General features: G+C 34.2%; 1 protein-coding gene across 2 annotated transcripts in view; it reads right to left on the reverse strand.

Moving 5' to 3' along the window:
* Positions 1 to 25,133, reverse strand: part of TRHDE (thyrotropin releasing hormone degrading enzyme) — a 394,213-nt gene that overhangs the window by 53,630 nt on the left and 315,450 nt on the right. For both annotated transcript variants that reach the window (XM_082418907.1, XM_082418908.1), the window contains exons 11-12: positions 22,370 to 22,503; positions 22,210 to 22,265 (exon numbers count right to left, since the gene is read on the reverse strand). In XM_082418907.1, coding sequence (XP_082275033.1) covers positions 22,210 to 22,265; positions 22,370 to 22,503 — 190 coding nt within the window. The remainder of the gene's footprint in view (positions 1 to 22,209; positions 22,266 to 22,369; positions 22,504 to 25,133) is intronic.

The raw sequence follows: 25,133 nt of genomic DNA on the forward strand, positions 1-25,133 counted from the left end.
TCCTGCTCCGAGCCCGTGACATTCTTAACCACTATTCCGAAAGGCCTAGGAAGTAATTTTTTATTCTTTTTCCCATCTTCTAGTTAAAAAAATGAGGATAGGAATATGGGGGAAATCAAGTGGAAGTAATCTCTGGGAGCCTTATGAGGAAAAAAATAATATAAGAGAACAGATGTGGAAGGAGAGACTGATTTGGTCCATGACAGTGACTTTGAAATGGAGGCCTTAGTAGATAAAGCTTTTAGACTTTGGTCATTTGTGTCTCTTTTGCCAAAACCACTTTCTTCACCGCTGCCCCCCATTCCCTGGGCCTCTTCATTATCAAGTCTAATCTCCGGAAGTCAAGGAACATCCACAGTTCAGACTGGCCTGGAGAGGCTAACTCCAGTTAGGAGCAACATACCTACCGTGAAGAGCACGCATTGCAACAACACTTTGCTTTCAGAAATATTGTTGACAGAGGTAAAAACAACAGAGCACTAGAATGTGCTCTAAAAAAGAAAAGGAGAGGTACTCACATAAAATTACAGTCTTTAATGTAAATAAGAGGAACTGCTTCAAACAAGAGATGTTTTCCATCTCAGGGTCTTATGGGAAAGGGACAAATTAAGGGTGTGGAAAGGGATTTGGGGTCCTAAACTCAGGCTTAGAAGGCAGAGCAAAGGACTTGAATAAAAGCATATGAAGCATTGGAGAAATCGCTTCCTGGACAGAACTGTAGGGCACCTCCTGGGCCTGGATAGCCCACCTCAGGTAAAAATATCAACAAGAAATCTCAAAATCAAGGCAATCCCACCCCTAGGGTATCCACAGAGGTAGTGCTACATATATGCGGCCACTATAATTCCCTATGTAATTTTCTAAGTGTACAGCTAAGGTCTAAATTTTGGACTGACACGAAATTAAGCAAGAAGGTACAGTCCAAAAAGTGGAGGCATTTTGAAAACAAAACAAAACAAAACACTTCCGAGAGTGTAATCTAGTCATGCACAAGACAGTGATGACTCAGTTGGGAAGATTTTTAGAAGAGGCACCGAAAGTGAAATCTAACTGAAATCTAAAGGGCATCTAACAAGAGCGAAGTGATAGCATCCCATTTAACCCGGGCTCTGCAGCCAACTTGAAGAAGCTCCTGGCCAATGTTAGACATTCTGAGTAGCAATAGGAATAAAAACGGCAATGGATTTAAACTTATCAAACATACTTAAATCCATAGGTCAAAATGATACTTAACTAAAAACAAAACAGAACAAAATAATTGGTCACTACATAGAGAACTGGCTCATTATGCCAGAGAACTGGCTCATTATTTTTGATGCTGAAAAATGCAAGGAAACAATCAAGCATTTATCCCGTCTTTCCTTAAGAACTGTATCACTGGGTCACCAAATAGTAAATGAGAGCAAGTTTCTCTTTGAAAAGCTATTTCTTTTATAAACGGAAAAGGAATGAATGAATCACCATTTGCAAGCTCTAGTGACAATAGATTTAGGCACTGAACAGAAATAGCTGCAAATATCATAAAAAGAGAGACTACTCTTTATTTTATGTGTTCATATAGAGTCAGCTCTGAAGCTAACTTGTTAAAAGGCCTTAAATTAAGCCTGTAGACTTGATTACCAATTCATAGGTGATAGAGAAGACAGAGGAACACATAGAAATGCAGAGTGGGGATGCAATCGGCAAAATCCGAACTGTGGGAAATCATACAGGACAAACAGCCTCATTCTTTTTCAAATAATTTGGAAAGAATTTTTTAAAAGGTGAAGAAGAAAACCAATAGTTTAAAAGTGATCAAAAAACATATCAACCAACCACAGTGCAGTAATATTATTTGAATCCTAATTCAAACAAACTGTAAAAAAAAAAAAAAAGTGGCATTTATGAGACAACTGGAAATTTGAACACATCTTGAGTATTTGATTTTTTTTTTTTTTTTTTTTTTTTTTTGGCCAAACTGTGCAGCTTAGGGGAATCTCAGTTCCCTGACCAGGGACTGAACCTGGGTCACGGCAGTGAAAGCCTGAGATCCTAACCACTAGGTCACCAGGGAACTCCCCTGAATATTTGATATTATTGAGGAAATACTAATTTTAGGTCATCATGTTTAATAATGTCATTTTTTAGATACACATAGTGAAGATATTTTTGAAGAAATGATTTGATGTCTAGAATTTACTTCAAAATAGTATGAAAGTTTGGTTGGGGACATGAATGAAATAAGACTGACCATAAGTTAATAATTGCTGATGCAGAGCAATGGATACAGGGGCTTTGGTACATAGCTCTAGAGGGTTTTTTATATATTTGAAATTCTTCATAATTAATAGTTAAAAAACTGAAGCAGGGACTAAGTTTTATTTCTCTTTGTATCCGCAGCATGCATCATAAAACCTTCACATTGCAAATGCTTAAAAATATTTGCTGAATAATGAACTTCATCAAGGAAGGCAACATTTTTAGTCTCGGTTGCCTTCTTTACAAATGGGAGAAATGGTATTTACCTCCCAGGGTCATTGTGAGGGTTAAAAGAAGAGAAATGGATAGGTAGTTTGTAAACCATAAAGTGTCACACAAATGTGGAGAGCCTTAAGGCTGAAGAACCAGAACTAGAATTCCGCAACCACATGTTCTGCACTTGGATTCTGACCTTGATTTGTTCCTTACACAGAGCCACTAAACTCATGGATAGATCCCAGCACATTCATTTTCCCCTTAGGGACAAAGTACCAAATGGTAGTGTAATTGCCAAGGGAAAGTTATTACTCTGTTCTGAATTACTTCCTTCATAAATCCCAAACCAGTCAAACAGGCTCTGTCACGAAAATGACGGGGTTGCTGTACAGTGATGAGAATCCCACATGTGAGTGCTCCATAAATCTGTGAGTATCCCAACCCTCCGAAGTCATTCTGAATCATGTGTTTAAATCAGAAGTGGGAAGCCAGCCTGGCAGCCTGTTGGTCAACATTGTGGAAACAATGAAAATGAGGTGATTTACTCAGCTATCAGCTACAGAAATATCCCATCATCTGTCTTATGTAGGTTGTACAACACGTGACAAGCATTTTGTTTTTCATTAAACATTTTCTGTTGCATCAAAGGAGAAAAAGTCTTTTCGTTTGGTAATGATAACAATCATCCACATTTCTCTTAAATTCAATCATAGCTGCTACTAGCATGTCAAAAAAACAATTTCAAGCAACAATAGTGAATGAGAGAAAAGGGAGAGAGAAGGACACACCTTCTGCTCATGCCATGCATTTTCTCCTTCTCTAATCTTAGTAAAAGATATTCATCTTATGGAGAAATGAAATATCTAATCTAATTCTTTATGATTTAAAGTGATATTTTCCTGCCTCTCATAATATTATACCCTATTGCAAATTAGAGTTAAAAGCCACTCAATGCCATTGCAGATGAAATGTGGAAGGTAAAAATACCTTTTACTACCAATGAGATAGAAAAAAGGACTTCTACTCTATAATTCATTGTACAGAAAAAAGGATTAATACCTTGAAAAAGGTAGTTGTGCCCCCTTGAAATCACCTTTTGGGGAAGCAAGCATGTTAGTGAGATTTTTCATAATTTGTTTCCATCATAAGAATACTAAATGATAATTTAAAGTAAGGACAAAGCTAAACAAATTTGCTGAGCCACAAAGAGTACAAAGTCAATGGGTAGAAAGAGTATAAACAGTGTAAACTGTTAAGAGTATAAACAGTATAAACTAAAGAAACTATGCTATCAATTTATTTGAGAATTCGTACCAAAAGGAATTTTAGATTTGAAACACTTTCAATTCTTGGAATTAAAACACTTTGAAATACTTTTGAAATCATCTAACAACTATATATTATAACAGATAATTTTTATCCTTTGGGACACTAACTTGTAGACAATTTATAAAACCTCCAGAGACAGAAGTTGGGGGGGGGGGGGAAGTAGCTTCCTCTAATAGCTACATAGCTGTCCTATCTGTCAATTTTAGCTTTAACTTCTAGTGTCACAAAATTCTGAAGATATACTATTTACATAGAAATATTTAATTAATCTGGATCCCCAACTCAGAAATATGTGACCTTAACCTTTCCTTGATTTTCTTTAATGTTGAAGATGTTCAAAAAAAACTTAGGAAAAGTAATGATAATGATGTTCTAACTCCTTAATGATGATTAGCAATTAGAGGACATTAATGGTATAGATTTACTGTGTTCTAACAATGACATTCATTAATTTTAATAACAGTCCTATAGTTAAGTCCTTGCTTACTGTCTGAAAATTTACCCCTCATTACCACTTACAGGAAGTAATTTTTAAAAGTTGAAGCATTAATGAAAATACAAACAACATGGGCTTCCCTGGTGGCGCAGTGGTTGAGAATCTGCCTGCCAATGCAGGGGACACGGGTTCGAGCCCTGGTCTGGGAGGATCCCACATGCCGCGGAGCGACTAGGCCCGTGCACCACAACTACTGAGCCTGCGCGTCTGGAGCCTGTGCTCCGCAACAAGAGAGGCTGCGATAGTGAGAGGCCCGCGCACCGCGATGAAGAGTGGCCCCCGCTTGCGGCAACTGGAGAAAGCCCTTGCGCAGAAACGAAGACCCAACACAGCCATAAATAAATAAATAAATAAATTAATTAATTAATTAATTAAAAAAATAAAGCAAATAATAAGAAAAATACAAACAATACCAAAAAGTGCTAGCTAATTCAGAACAAATATATATATTTAAATTATCTTAAAATATTATTATGTATACCTTTTTTACAAGAATAATATGTTTAAAATTTTTTCTATTCTGCTAAAATGATCACATGTAGTCCAACATTATTGAAATTGATATATAATTGTAAAAATTAGAAATATTTCTCCAGTAAGAGAACCACTTTTTTGAGAAGATAATTCTGGAATCTTAATTTAATAAAACTCATTATCATTATTATTTAATGTACAATTATAGTACAATAATAAATTTCATGAGAATCACATATTTAATATTAAAAAGTAAAAATTTAGGAGAAAAAATGACGAAGTGTCAAAATCTTTTAAAGAACTTAGAGAGTTTTAGAAAAATGACAGAAAACTAGGACACTCCATATGACTAAAAGACTCTTTAAAAACTTACACTTGCTACTCTTTTCTTTCAAAGTAACTATCTTAAAAGAATTTTTTCTATGGATTTATCCATAGTTAAATCTGTATCCACTGAGTCCCTGATAAGGAAAAATAAGAAAATCATGAGACTTACACTTTCTAACTTTTATGCCCCTTCTGGATTTTTACTGGCTGAATTACTTCTAAATTTTCTTGGTTTAAAGATTTGCCTCTATTGTGTAACCTTAATTTCCTTGTTTCCTTTGTTCCATGTGCAAGTGGATTCAAGACTTACCACCACTCCTTTGCATTCAAAGGTTAACTTGACTACGTAAAACATTTTGTATTCTATCCACTGAAATGTACTTTACTTACAGAAATCTGAGCCAGTCTGAATTTTCCACTTTCTAGGTAACCTGTTCTGTTTAATTTTTAAAGCCTAAGGTATTCACCAAAATATGTCTTAATATTAATCGCTCTGTGTAAGTTTTTTCCTTAAACACAGGGTTCCCTTTTGATCTACATGTTCACTTCTTTATTGTAAGAAAGTTTACTCTTCCTATGCTTTCAAATTTGTATTTGCTTGCTTCTTTTTCATAAATATTAAGTGCACACACCACACACACATATACCAACACACAAACACACTGCATGTCTCTTGTTTACATTATCATTTTCATTGTTTTTTCCATTTCATTTATCTAAATTATCTCCAGCTTATTCTCCATGTCGTCCCTGACTATGTTTTCCCCTGTGTCTATGTAATTTTTCCTGCTTCTAATATAGCTTTCTTTCTTGTAATGCCAGATCACTTTTATTCTTTTTGTTGCCTTATCTCTTTTTCTATTTTCTTGCATGTTTTCTTTAAACCCTTGCCTCAGAAGAAACCACGTCTTTGTTTTCATTCTTGAAAATCACATAGATGAGCATATGTGAACTTTTTGCTTGACGTTATAGTTCTTCTGTTGTTACTATGATTCTTAACTATCTTTCCTATGGTATCTTTCCATAGTTTTATGGCTTTCAGGATGGTATATGTTTGAATTTCACTCATATTTGAAAAGGGTAGTCCTAACAAGTAGTTGCTGATAGGTTGTGGCTAGAGAGCAATCATAGTGAGTAGACTGGGACAGTAGCAGTTTACACTTAGTGGTGTTGTTATTTCAGACCTGGTTCTAATCAAATCAGTGGTTCCATCTGTTTAGGGGTATATTTCTGCTCCATAGTCTCTCTCAGAATATGCTGGAGAGCTGTGTGATTCATAGTTCAACCTTGCATATTGAAGGTTCTTGTTGTGGAGATTTAGCATTTAATTGTCTCTCTCCAGCTGTCTCAATTAATGTTGCCAAGCCAACTGCCATATATATTTCTTCCCCACCCCACTATTTCTGGCCCCTGCTTCCTGCAAAAAGTGGGAGTTTGCATGTCTTCTCTTTCAGGCCTGAATTTGTTTCCTGCTCTTCCATGTAGAGAAAGATTCAGCAATGTAACCCATCATGCCTCCAGATTCCATTATTCCAAATAAGACCGTCCCTTCATGGATGTGCCTTTCATTTTTAAGATTTCTGTGTCCCATAGAAGGTCTGTAAATACTTTCATCCATTTTCAGAATCCTTCTGTATTTGGGCCCATAATTCAGTGTATTTGTCAATCGTTCTTTATTTTTTTTCTTCCATTTTTTGGTTATTGGCAGTTGGTGTTGGGGAAGCAGGGAAGTAGAAATATATATATTTCATTTCCTTCAACTGAACATTTTTTTAAACAAAAGCATAATAAACAAACAAAAACTGGCCCTGCTAATCTGGGTCTTGAGAATGTGGTGTTGAAGCCAGTGTTCTCATGTATTTCTGGTAGCATATTCAATTGGTATCTGTTGATTATTCAGCTTGCTCTTGAACAAGTCAATTTCTTTTTTCATCCTGAGGACACAACTAGATTTTATTTACCTGATTCCCTCTCAGTTAGGTATTACCATGTAATTGATTTCTACCAAAAGAGAGTGAGCATATCCAGACTGGCATTTTAAAGCTTATTGTGTGTTTCTCCATGCCCTGTCCCATTCTGTCTTGCTGAAATAGAGCCAACCCCAAGTTCACCAATGGGCTGCATTTTAAGGACAACAACCCTTGGTCTACTTGATAGTAAGTCTTTTCAAATAGGAATATAACTCAGGAGATGAGCTTAAATCCAGTTCTCCTGTTGAAGGCTGAAGAACACAAGATAATCCCCAATATGTCAAAGAGATACAGAGAATCTGAGAACTAAGTCTCAAAAATATTGTGGGAGTGGGTACTCATACGTGAAATTGCCTAAAAAAAAAATAAGAAGGTTACTAAGGTTTTAAGGGGGTTCTGCTTCCAAAGATGATATAATCTTAGACTAAAAGCATGTGTACCTGTTTAAGACTTGAAAAAACCCTTAGGCACTCAACCTTCTACAGGCTTGGAAGTGGAATGATAAAACTGCGTGGTGCCCAAGGAAACTATGTGCCCACGACTCACCTCACATATGTTCATAGAGGATGACGGAAAAGGAAGAGTCTCTCAAAGGGCAGATCCAGAGACTACTAAGAAAAGCTGACCAGGAAGCTATGCTCAAAAAGCAAAATCAGAATTTAATCAAGAAACTTTGTCCATCCCCAAGAGTTCTTCGCAATGGCTCCTATTTTTCCATTTTTCCCTCTCTTGAATGGCAGGTTTTATTCTATCCTAGCCCCAACACTGAGAATCAGTTGTGTGAGAGACAATCAACTTGTTATTTCCTCAGATTTTTTTTTATTTTGTAGAGATCTGTCCTTCACTTGGAGATACTGGACTTGGAGCTGGTTTGTATTCAAAAGATAAAATTTCAGAAGGTATCATTTGAATTCCCCATTTGCTGACCAAGAATATAAAGCAAACAAAAAATCAGCATTTCATTTATTAAAAAGAAAAAAAAAAAAGATGGCAATCCCATCTATCAGGAATTTTTCTCTGGTATCAGGTAGAGTTTTCTTGAAGATTTTCCAGTGTAAAGAAGCAGTGTAGGAATTTAGTTGAAACATTTGGAAAACAAAAGTGGCTGAAGACCACGTTGATTCTAGTTAAATAGAGATATGGTCACTGATGTTAAGCTCTGGTAATTAATAATTGTAAATCAACCAATGTGTTTTCCACCGCATGCTAGGTATATTACACAATCCATTTGTGGAGGCAAAAGGTGGTTAAGTATACTTAATTTTGCTTGTACAATTAAATAATTATTACTCGGTAATTTTCTGAGGTAAACAGTGTTTTTAAGAAGACTGTATTTCAAGAACAAGAAGAGATTAGAACAGTTTTTCTCTCCTTCACCTCCTCAGTTGAGGCATGTAGATTAGGAAGAATAGCACACTAGTTGTTTTAAATAAGCCTTTTTTATAACTTCTATTTTAAAATATATATTAAAAAGTCCCATATAACTTATATTTTAGAATATACACACATACACACACACACCCTTCTCTTACTTTTCCTAAAGTACAAACTGCTATTGACTCATGAATAAAATATAAAAAGGACCCCAAAAAATTGTTAATAGTTAAAAATGAAATGTATGCACTGTAATATTCTAAACATGGATCCAACAATAAGAAATTCCAAAAGATCTCAAGTTCAATGAGGCTTGATGGAGAGAGAGAAACAGCTGTATTTCCACGTATCAGTACGTTCCCACATAGCAGGGCATAACTAGAGACATATTATATTCTCTAGAGTGACAGATTTTTACTTTCCTATAGTGCTGCCCTATTAGTGACTTAATCAGATAAATATGGTTTAAAACTGGATCACATAAAAAGTGAAACTGGTTGGCAAAGGGAACATTTCTAAATGGCTTTTCTGTATTAGCAGGTAACTGTAACTTGGTGAAGCCAGAATTTGGACATTCTTTTTTTATCTAGAGATTTGAAATCTGAGCATGCCTCTTAATCCAAAATTGGGAGCAAATTTTCATAATGGCAAGAAATTACTTTTTAAGTTTAAATTTCACAAAGATGCTACCACGTTAACTTTTCCATTTTGATTTCTTCATGTTTGTCTTCCTCTTCTACGTGGATCTGTTGCAGTCACTTTATTTTGAGATCTCTTTGAAGATTATCCTCAAGTACCATCTACTGCTAACATGTTTGAGATCTATTACCAGATAATGGTGGACACAAGTGTCATGATATTACATGTGTGATGTTACTTGTTTCCTTCTTCCAGATGTTTTTCAAAGCTCACCCTACATTCTCAAATGCCGCGTCTTCCATGAAGCATTAGGAGATTGTGAGTATACCATCCAAAAGTGATCCCTCTTTCCTTAAAAACACTGTGCCCTTAAACCACCTAACATTTATATTAGATAAACATTAAATCCTTTAGACCTTAATGCATTACACTAGATAAAACCTTCCATTAGATAATTGTGAGATTATAATCTCTCTCTAAATTCTAAGGCATTTGAAAATATGCTGTTAAATTTTGTACTTCATATGTTTAATATATGTAGTTCATTATGTTTAATATAGTGCACTGTTACAGTAGATTCCTCATAAACAATTGCTTAGTGAACAAATGAAATACATATATTTCTAACAACTATTGCTTGATAAAAAGTTAATTTTGTTGTGAATGTTGTCTTTAAGAGATTCCTTGCTGCTGTCAACATCATGAAGCTGCATTTATCCAGATATATTTGTACCTCTTTGATCTCCTTAATTATCAAAACTACTAAATTTAATATTAACATTCAACCTTGATATTTAAAATTACATGCTTCATATTGGAAGAATTATTCTAAGTTACAGTAATATTTTTTCTCAAAAGAAAGCTAAGAAAGAGAATGTTACAGACAAAGACAAGTTAAGATGAAAACTGAGTCAACAACTTCAACAAACTACATTCAGATTAAAACTTGGGTATACATTTTATACTTCAGTACAGTGGTATGCATGTCTAATAAAATATATCCTGAATAATTTGTTTCAAATTGAGGTAAAACTAAGGTAAAAGGACCTATCCTGGATTAACTACTTTTCTAGCCCTAAAGTCTCAACTCAATGTCATATGTCTCTTGAACGTCATGACAGATCCCAGTCTGTTATGGAATGTCATATAATAACAGAAAATATTGATTGAGGGTTTATTGGACCTGGAGCTACATAGAACTTTTTATTTAATTACATGATCTCATTTAATATTCAAAATAAAACCCAAAATATTCAAAATAAAATTTTCAAAATAAAAGAGCCGAACTCTGTAATATAAGCAGAGACTTTGGCTCTTTTATTCACTACTATTTACTCTAGTGTCTATAATAGTGCCTGGTACATAGTAGGTGTTTACTAAGTATTTGTTGAATTAATGAACTGTCACATTGTGGATAGGCCACATGGGGTCACCATTTCCATCCCTATCTATGTATATTTTTAACTCCCATGTATCTTCAAATGTGCAAAGCTGTTACTATACAACTGGAAGACATTGCTGACTAACTTTGTATTACAGAACTTTCCATTTGTGAATTATTCTTACTAATGAGCATCAGAAATTGAAATATAAAAGGTCAACCCACTAAAATTATTTTGACGTACTTGCTTCTCATGTTTTTCATTATTTTCATTTTGTCTGTTTGTGAAAGATGTTCTCATATCACTTATCTGTTGAGAATAAGGAGAACACACAGTTCATTTTAATGTCATGTACATATGCTTTAGAAAATGATTAACTTATCTGGAATGAAAAATAGATATTGAATGATGACATACAAACCAGGTAAACAGCTATTGAAAGTTTTTCCTACTAGTTTCTGTACATTCTATAAAGATAAAATACAGACTAACAAATAAAGAACATATGTTTCTACATTACTCTGAATTTGGCATATCTTTGAAGTAAATAAATATTTGAAAATGTCTTCACCAACACTTGGAACTTTCTATTGTTATATGTGATAATTATTTAGTATATAATTCATGTTCATATTTTATCTCAATATCTTCCTTTCGCTAAGAAAATCAATTGAATTTATTTTAAGTAAACATCGGCTATGATTCTTGACTTTTAAAATTCTGAGGACTTCCCTGGTGGTCCAGTGGTAAAAAACATGCCTTCCAATGCAGGGGACGCGGGTTCGATCCCTGGTCGGGGAACTAAGATCCCACATGCCGTGGGGCAACTAAGCCCGCGTGGAACAACTACTGAGCTCGTGCGCCTCAACAAGAGGGCCCACATGTCGCAAACTACAGAGCCCACGCACCCTGGAGCCCGCGCGCCACAACTGGAGAGAGAAAAAATCCACACACCACAACTAGAGGGAAGCCTGCGCACCACAACAAAGAGCCTGTGCCGCATCGATAGATCACATACACCTCAACGAAGACCCCACATGCCGCAGCCAAGACCCAACACAGCCAAAAAAACACAGGAAATAAATAAATAAAATAAATAAATATAATAAAAAAATAAAAAATAAAATTCTGTATGACTTTTCCCATATGAAAAGCAGACATGACAAAATAATCTTTCCGAGGCCAAATATAATGATTTCCTCACAGCATGAAATAAGTATTACGGCTCTGTCTTTGTTATCCACCTACCTTTCAATCCATGTATCCATCATCTATCTACCTGTCAACAAACTCATTAATGTTCACACTATATATATAATTTATTGAAATACCCTATGTATTACTTTTGCATTTATTGAAACACAAATTTTCATATGGATTTCTCAACTCTTCACACTCTATGAAATAGCTGATAGTCTATCAATGTCAAAATTCAACAAACTGCAGTAACATTTTAAAAATGGAAATAGGAAACCTGAGAAACTCTACAAAGATGGAAATTAAAAAGTGAGGTAAGCTAGAAGGCAAGGGGCTTAATTGCTCTGCATATTAACTATATTTCTATAATAATTTTAGTCTCACTATCAGTTGAAACAGGGGAAGTAACATTTCCCTCGATACGGCCTAGATAAAGCCCATGATCTGCCCTCAGCTTATGCAATTAACTTCCAGTGCATTTGCACCCTGGGAATGCAAAACCAAGTAATTTTCACCCGGAGTCCTTTCTATTTTGGCATTTCTGACAGCATTCCCAAGAACCCTCCACGAATTTAGAGTGTGTTTAAGTCAGCATCCACATAAAACTCTCTGATACTCAATCATTATTCTCTTTGGAGCCTATTAGCCTTACTTGAATTTGTCGCATATGGACTGCTAGAGTAACATTATCTTTCTTATGAAAACCCTCTTTTTTCCCCTTTGGTTAGCACTACCACCTGGTGACCTGGAGCGCTGATACTGAACTTCTGTTTAATCCTCACCCTAATTAGCTGAAGCAGCTGAGCAACCGGAAACCCCTGCCTCCCTCCCTTCTGAGGCTCAAATCCACTATACTCCAGGCCATTCCACTTTAGGAAGGAAGAAGTCAATCTGCGATTCAAATGTGGTCTGATTCCGCAGGGCCCCGTGCTACTTCTTGGCTTCTGAGTTGGCCTGTACCCATATCTTTAAATAACATTAAATAGGCTTTGGCACAGTTGCAACAAGTCAAGTTTTCCTAATCTGATGTTTTCTCACATCCAAAATAGTGAAGGCCTCTTCACTAGTACTCCATTTCACATAAGGGCATTTGAAGAATTCCACACAGGCTAGTTGAAATTGCATGCAATTAAGGGAGAACCTCATGTATTTAAAATCATCTCCCAAGGCTTTAAGATTTGCCATATAAGCAAAAGTGTGTGCTATTTTGAATTAATCACTCACCTTCATTGCACAAAATGTTGGAACTAAATTTCCTTTCCTTTCCGCTCTTTCCCAAATCATTATCTCTTCAAGTATAAAAATGAAATCTTCTATATTTTCATGGCAAGTAGAAACTAACGTAAAACACTTATTTTCCATTACCTTTATTCTAGTTTCCTTATCCAGATAGCATTGCTACCTCAAGTAAATAAGTTATTGAAGCCCAAAATAGATTTTATGAGTTCTAGGAGAAAAATACGAGCAGTTCCTATAACTGGCTGATTAGTATGTTTGTTAAGAAAGCTTGCGATCAGAAAGGCCCCTAAGAATCTCTGTTCCAAAGTGGGAAAATATCATTACAAGACAATAAAGTAATTACTCTAGCATAAAACCTGCATGAATACCTATATTCATATATTCCTCATTTAAAAAATTTCTTTATAATTTAATTTATCATAATAAAAATGAAAAGAGGTTTTTTGAGAGTTCTTTGAAAATTAGGCTTTTACATTAACAGACTAAATGCCAGAGGATTCATTTACTTTTCTCCACAGACTAAGTCTACCACAAAACTCTTGTTTCCTTCTTTCTTATCAATTATTTCTTGCTGAAAGAACCTATTTACTTTTTTTCCTTTCCTTTCCTTTCCTTTCCTTTTCCTCATCTTTCTAAGTTCCTGAGTCACTCAAAGACTATCACAGAATAACTACAAAAGCTAAAGATGCCTCCTTCTTACAGTTAACACTTGCTCCAGGTAGCTCAACTGTTCCTGCCTACTTGCACTCTCAATAGACTTACAAATTACTCCAGGTTTAGATGCCAGATTAACTTGCAAGAAAATTCTGCCACGTTGTTCACCATGGAAAACTACTGAACACCTCAGAATTCAATATGCGTGTGTATGGTTGACCTGTGTTAGTATGCTCATTTGTGAGCTCAGCACAGTACTCTGTGACAACCTAGATGGGTGGGATGGGGGGTGGGAGGGAGGTCCAAGAGGGAGGGGATATAGGTATACATATAGCTGATTCACTTCATTGTACAGCAGAAACTAACACAACATTGTAAAGCAATTTTACTCCAATTTAAAAATAAATAAATAAAATAAACATAAAGGTGTCTCCTAATTATATGAGAACCCTCCAGGAGACTTCCATGCTTGGAAACATTTCTAAGACACCCAGATTCTGAGTTTTGTTCACAGCTATCAGATGGCATATCTGAAACGGTAACATATTTAATAACAAGAATAAAAAAGTGTTTTTGAATACTTAAAACTGAATCCCTGATGTCCTGATTGTTGAATGATCAGCTCATGACACTAGGATCCAAAGAAAGCCACCCTCACTGCTATTGAGAATACAGCTCTAAGGCCTTTTAGCTCCACAGGAGCACCTGCCTGTCTAAATTGATGCCATAAATACCTTCTGGGCCTCAAAAGCAGTGGTTTTCATATTGCTGTGGGTGTCAGAATCACATGAGGTGCTTCATAGAATGCAGATTCCTAGGTAGTGGTGGGAATATGCAATTTTTAATAAAACGTCTCAGGTGCGGTGGTCCTGATGCAGGTGGTCTCTCAGCTCATACTCAAAGAAGCACTGCACCTGAATATGCAAAAGATTCCCAGCAAGCAGGAGAAGAGATAACTCAAATTCATGGAAGGAAAAACACTAAGATAATACTATCACAGTCCAAGAATCTAACATCAGAGGAATATTTAGGTCTTTATGCTAAAAGCACGTATTACAAATATCTATTCAAGTAAAGTTGATGGTATAAATGACCATTTTGGAGGAAGCTTTACCTAAATAATTTAAATTATGTGTGAACAGGTATTTCAAATTATTGGGAAGCTTAGAGAAATCCTAGAGAAATTCTTATGAAATATCAGGCTTAGGTTTCAAAGCAATTATAAAATCAAAAGAATCATAACTTTGTGTCACATGTGACCAGACAGTACTAACTACAATGTGAATTCTAATTTTTTAAATTTGTGAGGCACTAAGGAGCATATATACACTTATTCAAACAAATTTGTACTTGCATTTGGAAATTTAGACTATTTATTCTTAAAAAAGAATGGCTTATGCAAATCCATGTAAGCTACAAACATCACCCACACTTTTGTAACTCAAGAGTGCAGGCTGTTTCTTATGAAAATGGATCAAACCTACAGAAGGATGTCGAAATATCTCTCTTCTACTTTCTACTCAGCACTCTCAGACATTAGACATTAATATTAAAACATTTTCACCTACAGAGCTGAAACACAAATTTTGCACTGGAAGGTTACAAATTTGCTTTTGATTTAATGCAGTACAATTGAAATGTCCCTAAGAAAGTTTGTCATCCTCAAGAGCCACAGGCCTGCCCTTATGCCCCAGGAGGTTTGAGTTTCTCAGAAGTACCTGGAATGTATGGTAGCTCCCCCTAAATCCTTATCTCAAGGACAACATCTGTGACTCCACCCTCAAAAGGTTTCTAAAGATAGCTCAAAGGAACATGTTACCTCACTCTCTAACCTTGAGCAAACCAGCATACCCCTGTAGGAACAGTGTGGCTTGAAAATTCAGGAATCTACTCTAGCCTTTTACTGGGTAATCATAGAAAGAAAGCTGAAGACTCCCAGCTCATTATAGTAAATGTCCTGAAAATGCTTTCAAACTATTTTTAACATTTACTGTGACAAAGTGTTACATAAACTAAGACCAATTTGGAGGCCTTTTGGATATGAATTTTTAAGTAATTGCATGCAGAAAGGTATAAAATGAGAGGGCTTCAAGGTGACTTTTTCGTATATCTCAAGAGGAACGTTAGCTGATAAAGACAAATAATTAAATCCCCAGCCTCATAGATGTGAGAAATATTGTGATCTCTTAGGGATGGCCACAAAGCTCCTGAATGAACTCATTATGAGTCACTATTCAGAGCATGGAAAGATCTGCCCTGGCCAGAAAGTCCAAAAGCATAACTACAAGCTAATTTTAAATAGCTTTTGGTCAATGGCAGAAGATTGGAAGCATATAGCTAACAATAAATCTTATTTTGCAATAATCAATTTTATCACTTTCAAGATTTCATAAGTATTTAATTGTAATCCTTTTGCACACACATTCTAGTGCCTTAACAAAAGATAAATAAGAACATAATCTACACATGGTTACTTCTCCCAAATGATTCTAATATAAACAGCTAAAGAATCCTTCTCTCCCTGCCCAGTGAGTACAATATAAAATCCATTTTAATCAGTATTCCCAGTATTCTATTATTAATAACTCTTATGATTCCATTATAAAACACAGATAAGGAAGAAAAATGTTTATACTGAGATTATATAGCACTTTCAAAAAAGAAAAAGGCAGGAATTGAGGAAAGAATTCTGAAACTAAATATCCTTTTTGAAATCAGAATTTATAAAGCAGTAGACAATGTCAGAGGGATCCAGGATTCTTAATCAGGTTTTGCATAGCCATGTTCAGGTGAAGTGAAGCAGTCCTGTTATTTTCATAACCGAGTGGGGAAATCAGGACAAAATGTCCAGTCTGCCAAGGTATTTCTCATAAAACGTTTCTAAGTCATTCCTTCTCAATGTCCCCTACAAAAGGTCAACACATTACAATCTAAAGGTCCAGCCATCAACATAGGAAAAGCTACTCTTCCTCTAGCCCAGTTCAAGATGAAGTCGCTTTTTAGGTACATAATGCTCCTATTTTCTGCAATGAGCAAAGAAGTAATGAACACATGTTTGGCAGGGGAAACTTTAAACAACGTACAGGAGAGCCAGCCAGAAGACACAGAACTTCTAATAAAAACTATGATAGAGGAAGTCTCACAAGGAGCAGATTAGTACCAATCAGGTTGCAAACATTGTTAAGGCAGTTTTAACAATGCTGCTATCAGTCCTGAAACTAAAGCCCAGAAACAAAAACAATGCGTGAGGGTAGGTTTGGGGTATTCTCAAAGTCTGCTTCTTCATGAGCCATTATATTTTCACTGGCTCACATACTGAATTTCCAGTTCTCCTAACATATCGCAGATTTATAAACTCAGAAACAAGTTGATAAAAATGTATTTATTAATTTTTTAACTTATACAGTCTTCAAAAATGTATTAACTACCACTGATGACAGCTCACCAGTACTTAGAGCACTTCTAAGTGTGACATTCATAATCTCCAAGTACAGGTTCTTGTGCTTATTGTTAATAAAACACTAATACTTTAAAAGATATAACTGCTATCTTATTTCTTAACAAAATTTGCAAACTAAGTTGTAAGATTCTGCCCTAGTTAGGCTTTTATAGGTGATTGGGTCCTTAATGGAATAGCCTATAACAGAATTTTTAAAGTATGCTCTGCAGGCTAAAAATATATGTTATGACATTAATAATGCAATAATCTGGCATGTGTTCTACAATACATAATTGAATTTTCCAGGAAACTGGTGACTAAGTAAATAAGTCAATGCAGTAACTGCCCAGGGCAAGGGTGGTGATGATGATGATAATGATGATGATGATGATGATGATTTATCTCTGGAACTCTTCTGGATATGAACAAATGTTCCAAACAATTTTCATGTGTTTTGACGATTTTCAAACAAAATACCACATAGGTCCACAATCCAGTTCTACACACTTTTATAGCTTTTTAAAATCATACTCAGAGCATGTTAATGAATTTAAATATCCAAATCCAGTGGATATTACACTTCCTAAAGCGAATCTTCGAAATTTCCAGTTTCTACTACATATTAAGCTAATAAATAACTTCAATAAGAGTTCTTACATTATCTAGCTGCCAATTCCACTCCTTCTCAAATCTATGTTTTAATCAATTTGTTGCATGAGCATCACTGTGGTAACAGTTCTCTTGCCCTAAATCCATCCTCTAGTTTACACTTTTTCCTTCTGTCATTTCATTACTTTTAAAACTTTAGTAGATTTCCATAGCAAACTTTCATTTTTCTGATGGTATTTCCTATATGATGTCCTCCATAATCTTTCTAGACCACATTAATTCTTTATATTACAACATTTGCATAATATTTTATTCATTGTATTGACATACTGAATATAGTTAATTGTCTACAGTGTATTGTCCCTGCTAGACCATGAATTCATTGAAAACAAGAAATGCATCTTATTCATTTTTATATCTCTCAATCTAGCAATGCTTCATCAAAACAAAAACCAACAACAAACATGAACACCCAACAAAAAATATCTAGGCATTTAGTCACTAATTTCAAAGTTCAAATCATAACACAATGATATTTGTGAGGCAATTGATTAATTCCTTACACACAAATAATGAAAATTAGAACATCTAAGTGCAGAAGCAGTACCATTTCCTATAGAAGCGTATACCATAAAAAATGAGGAAATAATATGACATTTCCAGAACCAATGTAAATAAGGCTATAGAGCTTGACTTAGGGATCTAAAAAAATGGGGAGAAACAACATGTTTTGATATTGGAAAGCTCACCTTTGAAAAGATGTTAATTCTTTAAAAATTAACTTATAAATCCAATCAATGCATATTCAGTCAAAACTGCAGCAGGATTTTTAATGGGTTTTGTCAAACTGATTTTAAAATCTATACTTAAGAGAAAACACGTAAGATTTTGAACAAGAACAAGAGAAAATGTTGTCAACTACAACATACTGTAAAGCTAATCAGAGCAACACGGTACTAGTGCCAAAAAGAACAGAGACCAGTTAAACAGAATTGAATCAATTCCCTAAAATATAAGCATTTGCATTAAGACAAAGATATCATTTCAAATCTATGAATAAGAAAGTCCTTTAAACAAATAGGATTAAATAATTGGTTATAACTATATTAATGTTAAGGAAAATTAGACCACTCTTCCATTCTATACATAAAAACTAAGTAGAGAAGGAAGGGTGAAGAGATAGATGTAAAAACAAAATAGCTTTCAAATAAAAAATGAAATATTTTCAAAATGTTCATATAGAGAAGGTCTTCTATGGAAGTCAGAACCAAAGAAACAGAAATCTATGAAAGGAATGATTTAACATATAAATTAAAAGCCTTTGAGATGATGAAATATACCACACAGTAAAAAAAAAAAAGACAGTGTTGAGAGAAAATACAGTAAAATTGTTTTCTACAAAAAGGAGTAAAATCCAAAAAAATCCAAAATATATAGGAAAAGGGTAGGAAAAATACCTCACCCATCTTCTATTAGGCTTTTGTTTTCCCTTTAACCAGGTAACAATTCACAGAAGAAAACAAAATACACATGGCAGATGTATATGAAAAGATGCACAAGTTAATTCAACTAGTTCTGTAACAGCTTCAAAAAAAATATTTTTGCTGCCATACTGTCAAAAATGTAAAAGATGTATATACTCTTTATTATCATGAAGGATTTGGGGGCTTTGGGCCCTCTCGTATGTGGTTGATGGAGGGTGCTACTGGGAAACCCTTTGGAATACAATTCGTAGTATTTATCAAAAATTTTATACTCTTTAAACCAAAAATTCCTCTTTCAGGAATCAATCCTATAAAAATACGTATATGTACGACAAAAGACTGTTCAAGAACCCTCAGTGCAGTCTTGATTATAATAATGAAAATTTAGCAACAATGGAATAAAGCTCCTCAGATTTATTTTTATAAATGAGTAGAAAACAGAATGTATTTCTGTTCACGTAAAAAAAATTAAACTGTACGGAAATGTTTAAAAATGGCTGGATTTATATACATCAAATATTAATTTTACCTGTGAAGACGGAGAGTAAGAGCTATAGGATGTCATGGAAGGAGTAAAAGAAAATTTTCACATTGTTATCTCTTGTTATCTCTTGTCTCTTGTTGTAATCACTACAACTAGAATGCATTCATATGGTTTTTATATATTTAAAAAACAACCATAAAAAAATACCTAGAATATGTGTACTTAATTGCACAAAAAGATAGTGGGCCTGAAAGTTTATAGTTTGAATAATTAATAGTTAATTAGCAATTCATTCAACAAATATATATTGGTATAATCCTGTAGCAAAGATTAAGTTAGGCAGTAGTAATACAAGGATGAGACAAAGCCCTACCCTCAAGATCACCCAAAAATCACAGGGACCCGGAAAAGTAGTTGAACTACAAGGTGACAACTGCTAAAGTACAGATCCACAGGATGTCACCTTATTCTTTCTGGGGAGGACAGATAGGTTTCAGGTAAGGTTGTGCAAGTGAAATTTTATTTTTAAGTGAATAGCAATATTCCCAACAGACAAGGGGAGTGGAAAGGAATTTCATATAATGGGCAGTAACCCTGACCTGAGGTCATAAGCGCTGCTGTGCTACTATCTGCAGTTGAATGTCACCCCTCCACCCCTCACTTAAAACCTGTGCACCCTTAGCTAAGAGACTTCACCCCTCTCAACCTCCACGACTCAGCTATAACATGGCTGCAGTAACCACACCCACTCCATGGATTTACTGAGAAGACTGAACAAAATCATTCATAAAAGCCTCAGTACCGTACCTGGAACACACATATTGATAAATATTTGCTACTCTTCTGCTTGTTATCTATAAAGAAGCCAAAAGGAGCATGGTGTGTTCAGGAAACTGAAAGAAGACTGATATAGGTTGGTAGCAAAACTTTGAAACATTTACTAGAATACGCTGAAATGTGAATAACCCTTAACTCCAAGTGACTGCAGGGTGTTTCCAAGTAAATGCAGAATAAATCTAATTTTGTGTTTATTTACTTCCATGCTAATAGGAAAATTATCTCATGATCAATAGAACAAATTTCAATATATATTCAAGGAGATTTGCACATTCCCCTGGTAAATTTGTATAAATGATAATGAAATTGTTTACTTCAAATGTTTAAGGCTTCCAAAATTGTTATTGAAAGCAATGTTCTGTCTTAGACAACAAGGAATTTAATTTTGGGAAAAAAAATCATCTACTAAAATTAAAATATTTCATTAAAAAATAGCTTCTATCATTTAATGCAGATGAGTCAAAGATCCTTTCAATTTCCATCTTTCCATCTGCCCTCTCTCTTTAGGATATCACTACTTGTTTGCTTTCTCACCATCATTTCAAACCCGTAAGGATTCATATGAACTACCACTTCAAATCCCCTCAATCTTCCCCTGTTACCTGGCTCTTCTATTACTGCATATATATGAAGCCCTGGCCCTGTCAATTACTAGCTATGTGACTTTAGGTAAGTTACTTGACTTCTCTGACCCTCAGTCTCCTTATCTATATAATGGGAATAATAATAATAATACAGATCTGCTTATCTCATAAGGTTGTTGTGAAAATTATACAAATTACTATATGTAAAACAGAACAGTGCCTGGAAATTTATATGTTTAATTAACTGGTAATATTAGTTCTCTTCTAGTTCCCTAACCTTTCCTGTGGAACTCTTAACATAGCTCTCTTTTGCTTGCTTCTCTCTCAGGGCAATGTTACATTAAGTACACTCTCTTACTGGCTTTCTGAAGTCTCTAAACTTCTATGTCAAAATAATCTTCAGGTTATATCTAATGCTTTCTTCAAAGTCTTCATATCTTACTTAATCTTTATCTCCACATATGACTATCTTGTCAGGCTTTCCTCCACCTCTATCATTTCTAAATTTTTGTCCCATAATATCAGATTATTAAAATTAAAACTATACTTGATGTGAACAATACAAAATATTAAAAGGACTGAGTTCTTTTACTATTTAGCCTCAAAATTGAGTAAAATAGCTTGGGTTTACGATCAACATTACTTCAAAGGAATAGCTATTTAATGACTATTCAAAAGAATAACTGATTTTTAACATTATAAATCTAACTATGAAAATAACACAAATATTACTATAACTAGTACTATAACTTCTGCTACAAGATTGATATATATTTTGTCCAGAACAGCTTTACCCAGTAGAATATTTATTTCTGTCTTGCAGTGCAAGATTTTCACAATGAATCACATTCAAAAATACATTAAAAAAAAGATATACTAGTATATGTCATGAAAAAAAAATGCTGATGCTTCAAGGTACTTTACATCAAAAATTAAATACGGCACAATGGTCATTTTGTAGAGTTCATTAATGAAATTGTAAAGAGAGTATTAATCTTGAGTGTTAAATTGAACTTGTGGCGAAAATTGATCAAGCTTCTCCTGACTCAGAAATACCCCATGGCTACTATTGACCAAGAGTTTGGGACACTGATTATAATTCATATCCAAACACAAAGGGTGTGAGACAGAAATTATTTTTAAAAGATTTCTTATTCAAAACATATACACTATTTAGCTTAATAGAGGAAGTCTTAAGGGCATTAGTATTATTGTGGAGAGCCACAGGAAAACATACCTGGCTAGGCTGAAGGCATCGTCGATCAAACCTGCTCGGTTACTGACAGAGAGAACCTATGAGGTCAACCAAAAAAAAAAAAAAAAATGGAATCACTTAGGATTAAAATGGCAGATGTTCATATGTCAAAACAGATCTTTGATGAGTAAATCCAGTTTACCTCATGGTTCCTGATTAATTGATCAATTAATAATCTCCAATTCCTTAAATCATAGTTGACTCTAAAATAGCCAGTTTGATTGATGTTCCCCAGTAACCAGCTTCCTTTGTCCAAAGAAGTTATTCTGTGGTGTTCTGAAAACAGCATTTTAGGGGGTAAGAGAAATTTGCAATTTTAAGTGTTAAAATAGAATGAAGTATGTTTTCTTAATACCAGATATCACAGTACCAATAATTAAAAGAGGACACCATCCTAAATACCTAATTGAAATCTACTCTTTAGTCAATTAATCACTATAGCTAGAATTTGCTAGAAAACCTTTAGTAGCTTACTCATTATTACTCTTGATAAAACCCTGTTATGTATATATAATTTTCTTTCTCAAGATAAATGTAACCAAGAAATCTACTACTGTATTCATGTGGCTGCCAGTTACATTGTATATGTATCTGTGGAAAAGGCTTCAGGTGCACATTCTACTTATTTTATTCAGCAATTCAAATAATAGGGCTCATTTATTTGAAAGTCACTGTTATTTCTTACCCTTTTCCTTGTGCTTTCTTGGATGTGCTAATAAATAACAGACTTTACAGCATCATCAATAATGTTGGAAAAAGGAACCTCATTTATTTAAGACTAATATTTCTACATATAATTAGAACAAAGATAATAAATTCTGCTTATTGGAATCATTTTGGCAAATGGTAACTTGATTATATTCACTGGTTAATTCAATTAAAGGAAGCCAGTAAAAGCAATCTTATAACTTACATATTTAACCCCTTCAAATATGATACAGATAGAGAACTCATTCACTTTTACTGGCAGCCTTTATTGACTTCCCAGAACCATAGTTTACAATTCTAATTATTTTGTTGCTGCTGCCCTCAGGACTCATGGTTCATAGAAGTTGCATAATGTATGAAGTTTACTTAAAATTCATATTTTATACACACACACACACACACACACACACACACACACACATACACACACACACATCTATCTAATTTCCACAGTGACTCAAAACCACAAAATGCATCATGGAAACCATTCATGTCAGTTCTGAGTAAGAGGCACAACCTCTAATTCTCACTCTATTATCCAGGTTTTTACACATCAGACAACAAAACAAATTTTATTTTTACTTTTCTTAAGCGCTGAATTTACAGAGTACTTTCTCTTAAGTAAAAACCATACAAGAAGAGGTTATACCACAAAAAATAATGAATGAATGTTAAAGATCATTAATTGTTCACGTCTAGAATGGGGTGGGCTAATGTAACCAACGCATGTTACATATTATCAACTTTCAGAAATATAGTAAAAAATACTTAAACATAAATGTATACTAAACATAAAAATCTAATCTTTAATGTTTCAAAGAGCACTTCAACTTCTTGACACCTTTATTAACAGTATGTGTTAGAACAGATAAAGAAATGAGGCTCAGACAGGTTAATTGAATTGTCTGAGATGATGCACCTCAGGTATCCTGACTTCCGTGCCCTTTTTACCACGCATACTCTGTTGATACAAGATGGTATAACATTTTTATTGTATATGATACTGTATACATTTTCATATTCTTATATTAATTTGAAAAAGGGGGAAATAACTTGGGAAACAAGAATTATAAAAGGAGTACGAAAACTTCTTGTAAAATTTTCCTATATATAAATGTTTGAACTTACGCCACTGATCGTCTTTTGTCCTCAGTAGAACTTATAACCTAAAGGCCAAGTAATGGCATTTAAGGCCCTTTCTAATTCTATGATTCAATGGCAGAAAGGGATAGTTTTTTTAGTTTGAAATTTTACCCAGCTTAATCTGTGGTAGTTAGGAAAATAAATCTGTCAGATATTGCTCTAAAATATTTATAGCTTCCCAAGTTTCTGATACTTTATATCTGCAGGTTTTTAAAAAATTTAATGTGTTTATCCACACAATTTCTGAGAAGCTTTAGAATGAATGTCACCCAATTTTACAGATGTAAAAATAAAAAACAATAATCTAAAAAATGGCATTTAAAAAACAACTCCTCATAAAGAGAGATTTTAGTTAATCATGTCTGAATTCACTGAAGAAAAATTGATTGAAATATTGAGGATATTGTTTCTCTTGAGCAACCCTAACTCTGTCTTCAGGAATAAGATTTTTATAGCAAAACATATTTAAATTGTTATTGAATTCACGTAGGTTAAGAACAAGTTTAAGAAGTGATTATTATTTAAAGAAATTACAATATTAAAGGATTGGGTTTAATATATGAACACATGATTAAACATTTTACAATTTTGAAATGGGCATCGATTTCTATGATATTAAATCTGTTTTTTAAAGTTACTTCCTCCTGACATTTTAGATAGATGGCATAACTTAACTTCATGTGATGCACTTGGTTCTAGTTTTTTGAACTTTTGAATTCAACAATGTATAGGTAGAATAGAGACCAACTAAAATAGGAAAACAATCCCTATACCATCTGTGTAGTCTGAGAAGAAAAAGGCAGGCATCTATTGTTTTTCAGTATTCTATTATTAAATTAATAACTAAAACCTGAAGGTTATTACTGTTCATGAATATTTTTACACCTTTGTTATAAATGAAATCTTTGGAGAAATGATTCCCTGAAAGGTTTTCTAATAGATTTTTAAATACCTTTTTCTTTCTACTTAATTATATCTCTAAAATGTTCTTCAAATTAACTAACGGCAAGCAATGAATTTTAAAGAGATCTTTTTCAATAGCCTAATGAGGTACA

This window comes from Balaenoptera physalus, assembly GCF_965194825.1.
Source record: "Balaenoptera physalus genome assembly, chromosome: 13".
Classification (NCBI taxonomy): domain Eukaryota; kingdom Metazoa; phylum Chordata; class Mammalia; order Artiodactyla; family Balaenopteridae; genus Balaenoptera; species Balaenoptera physalus.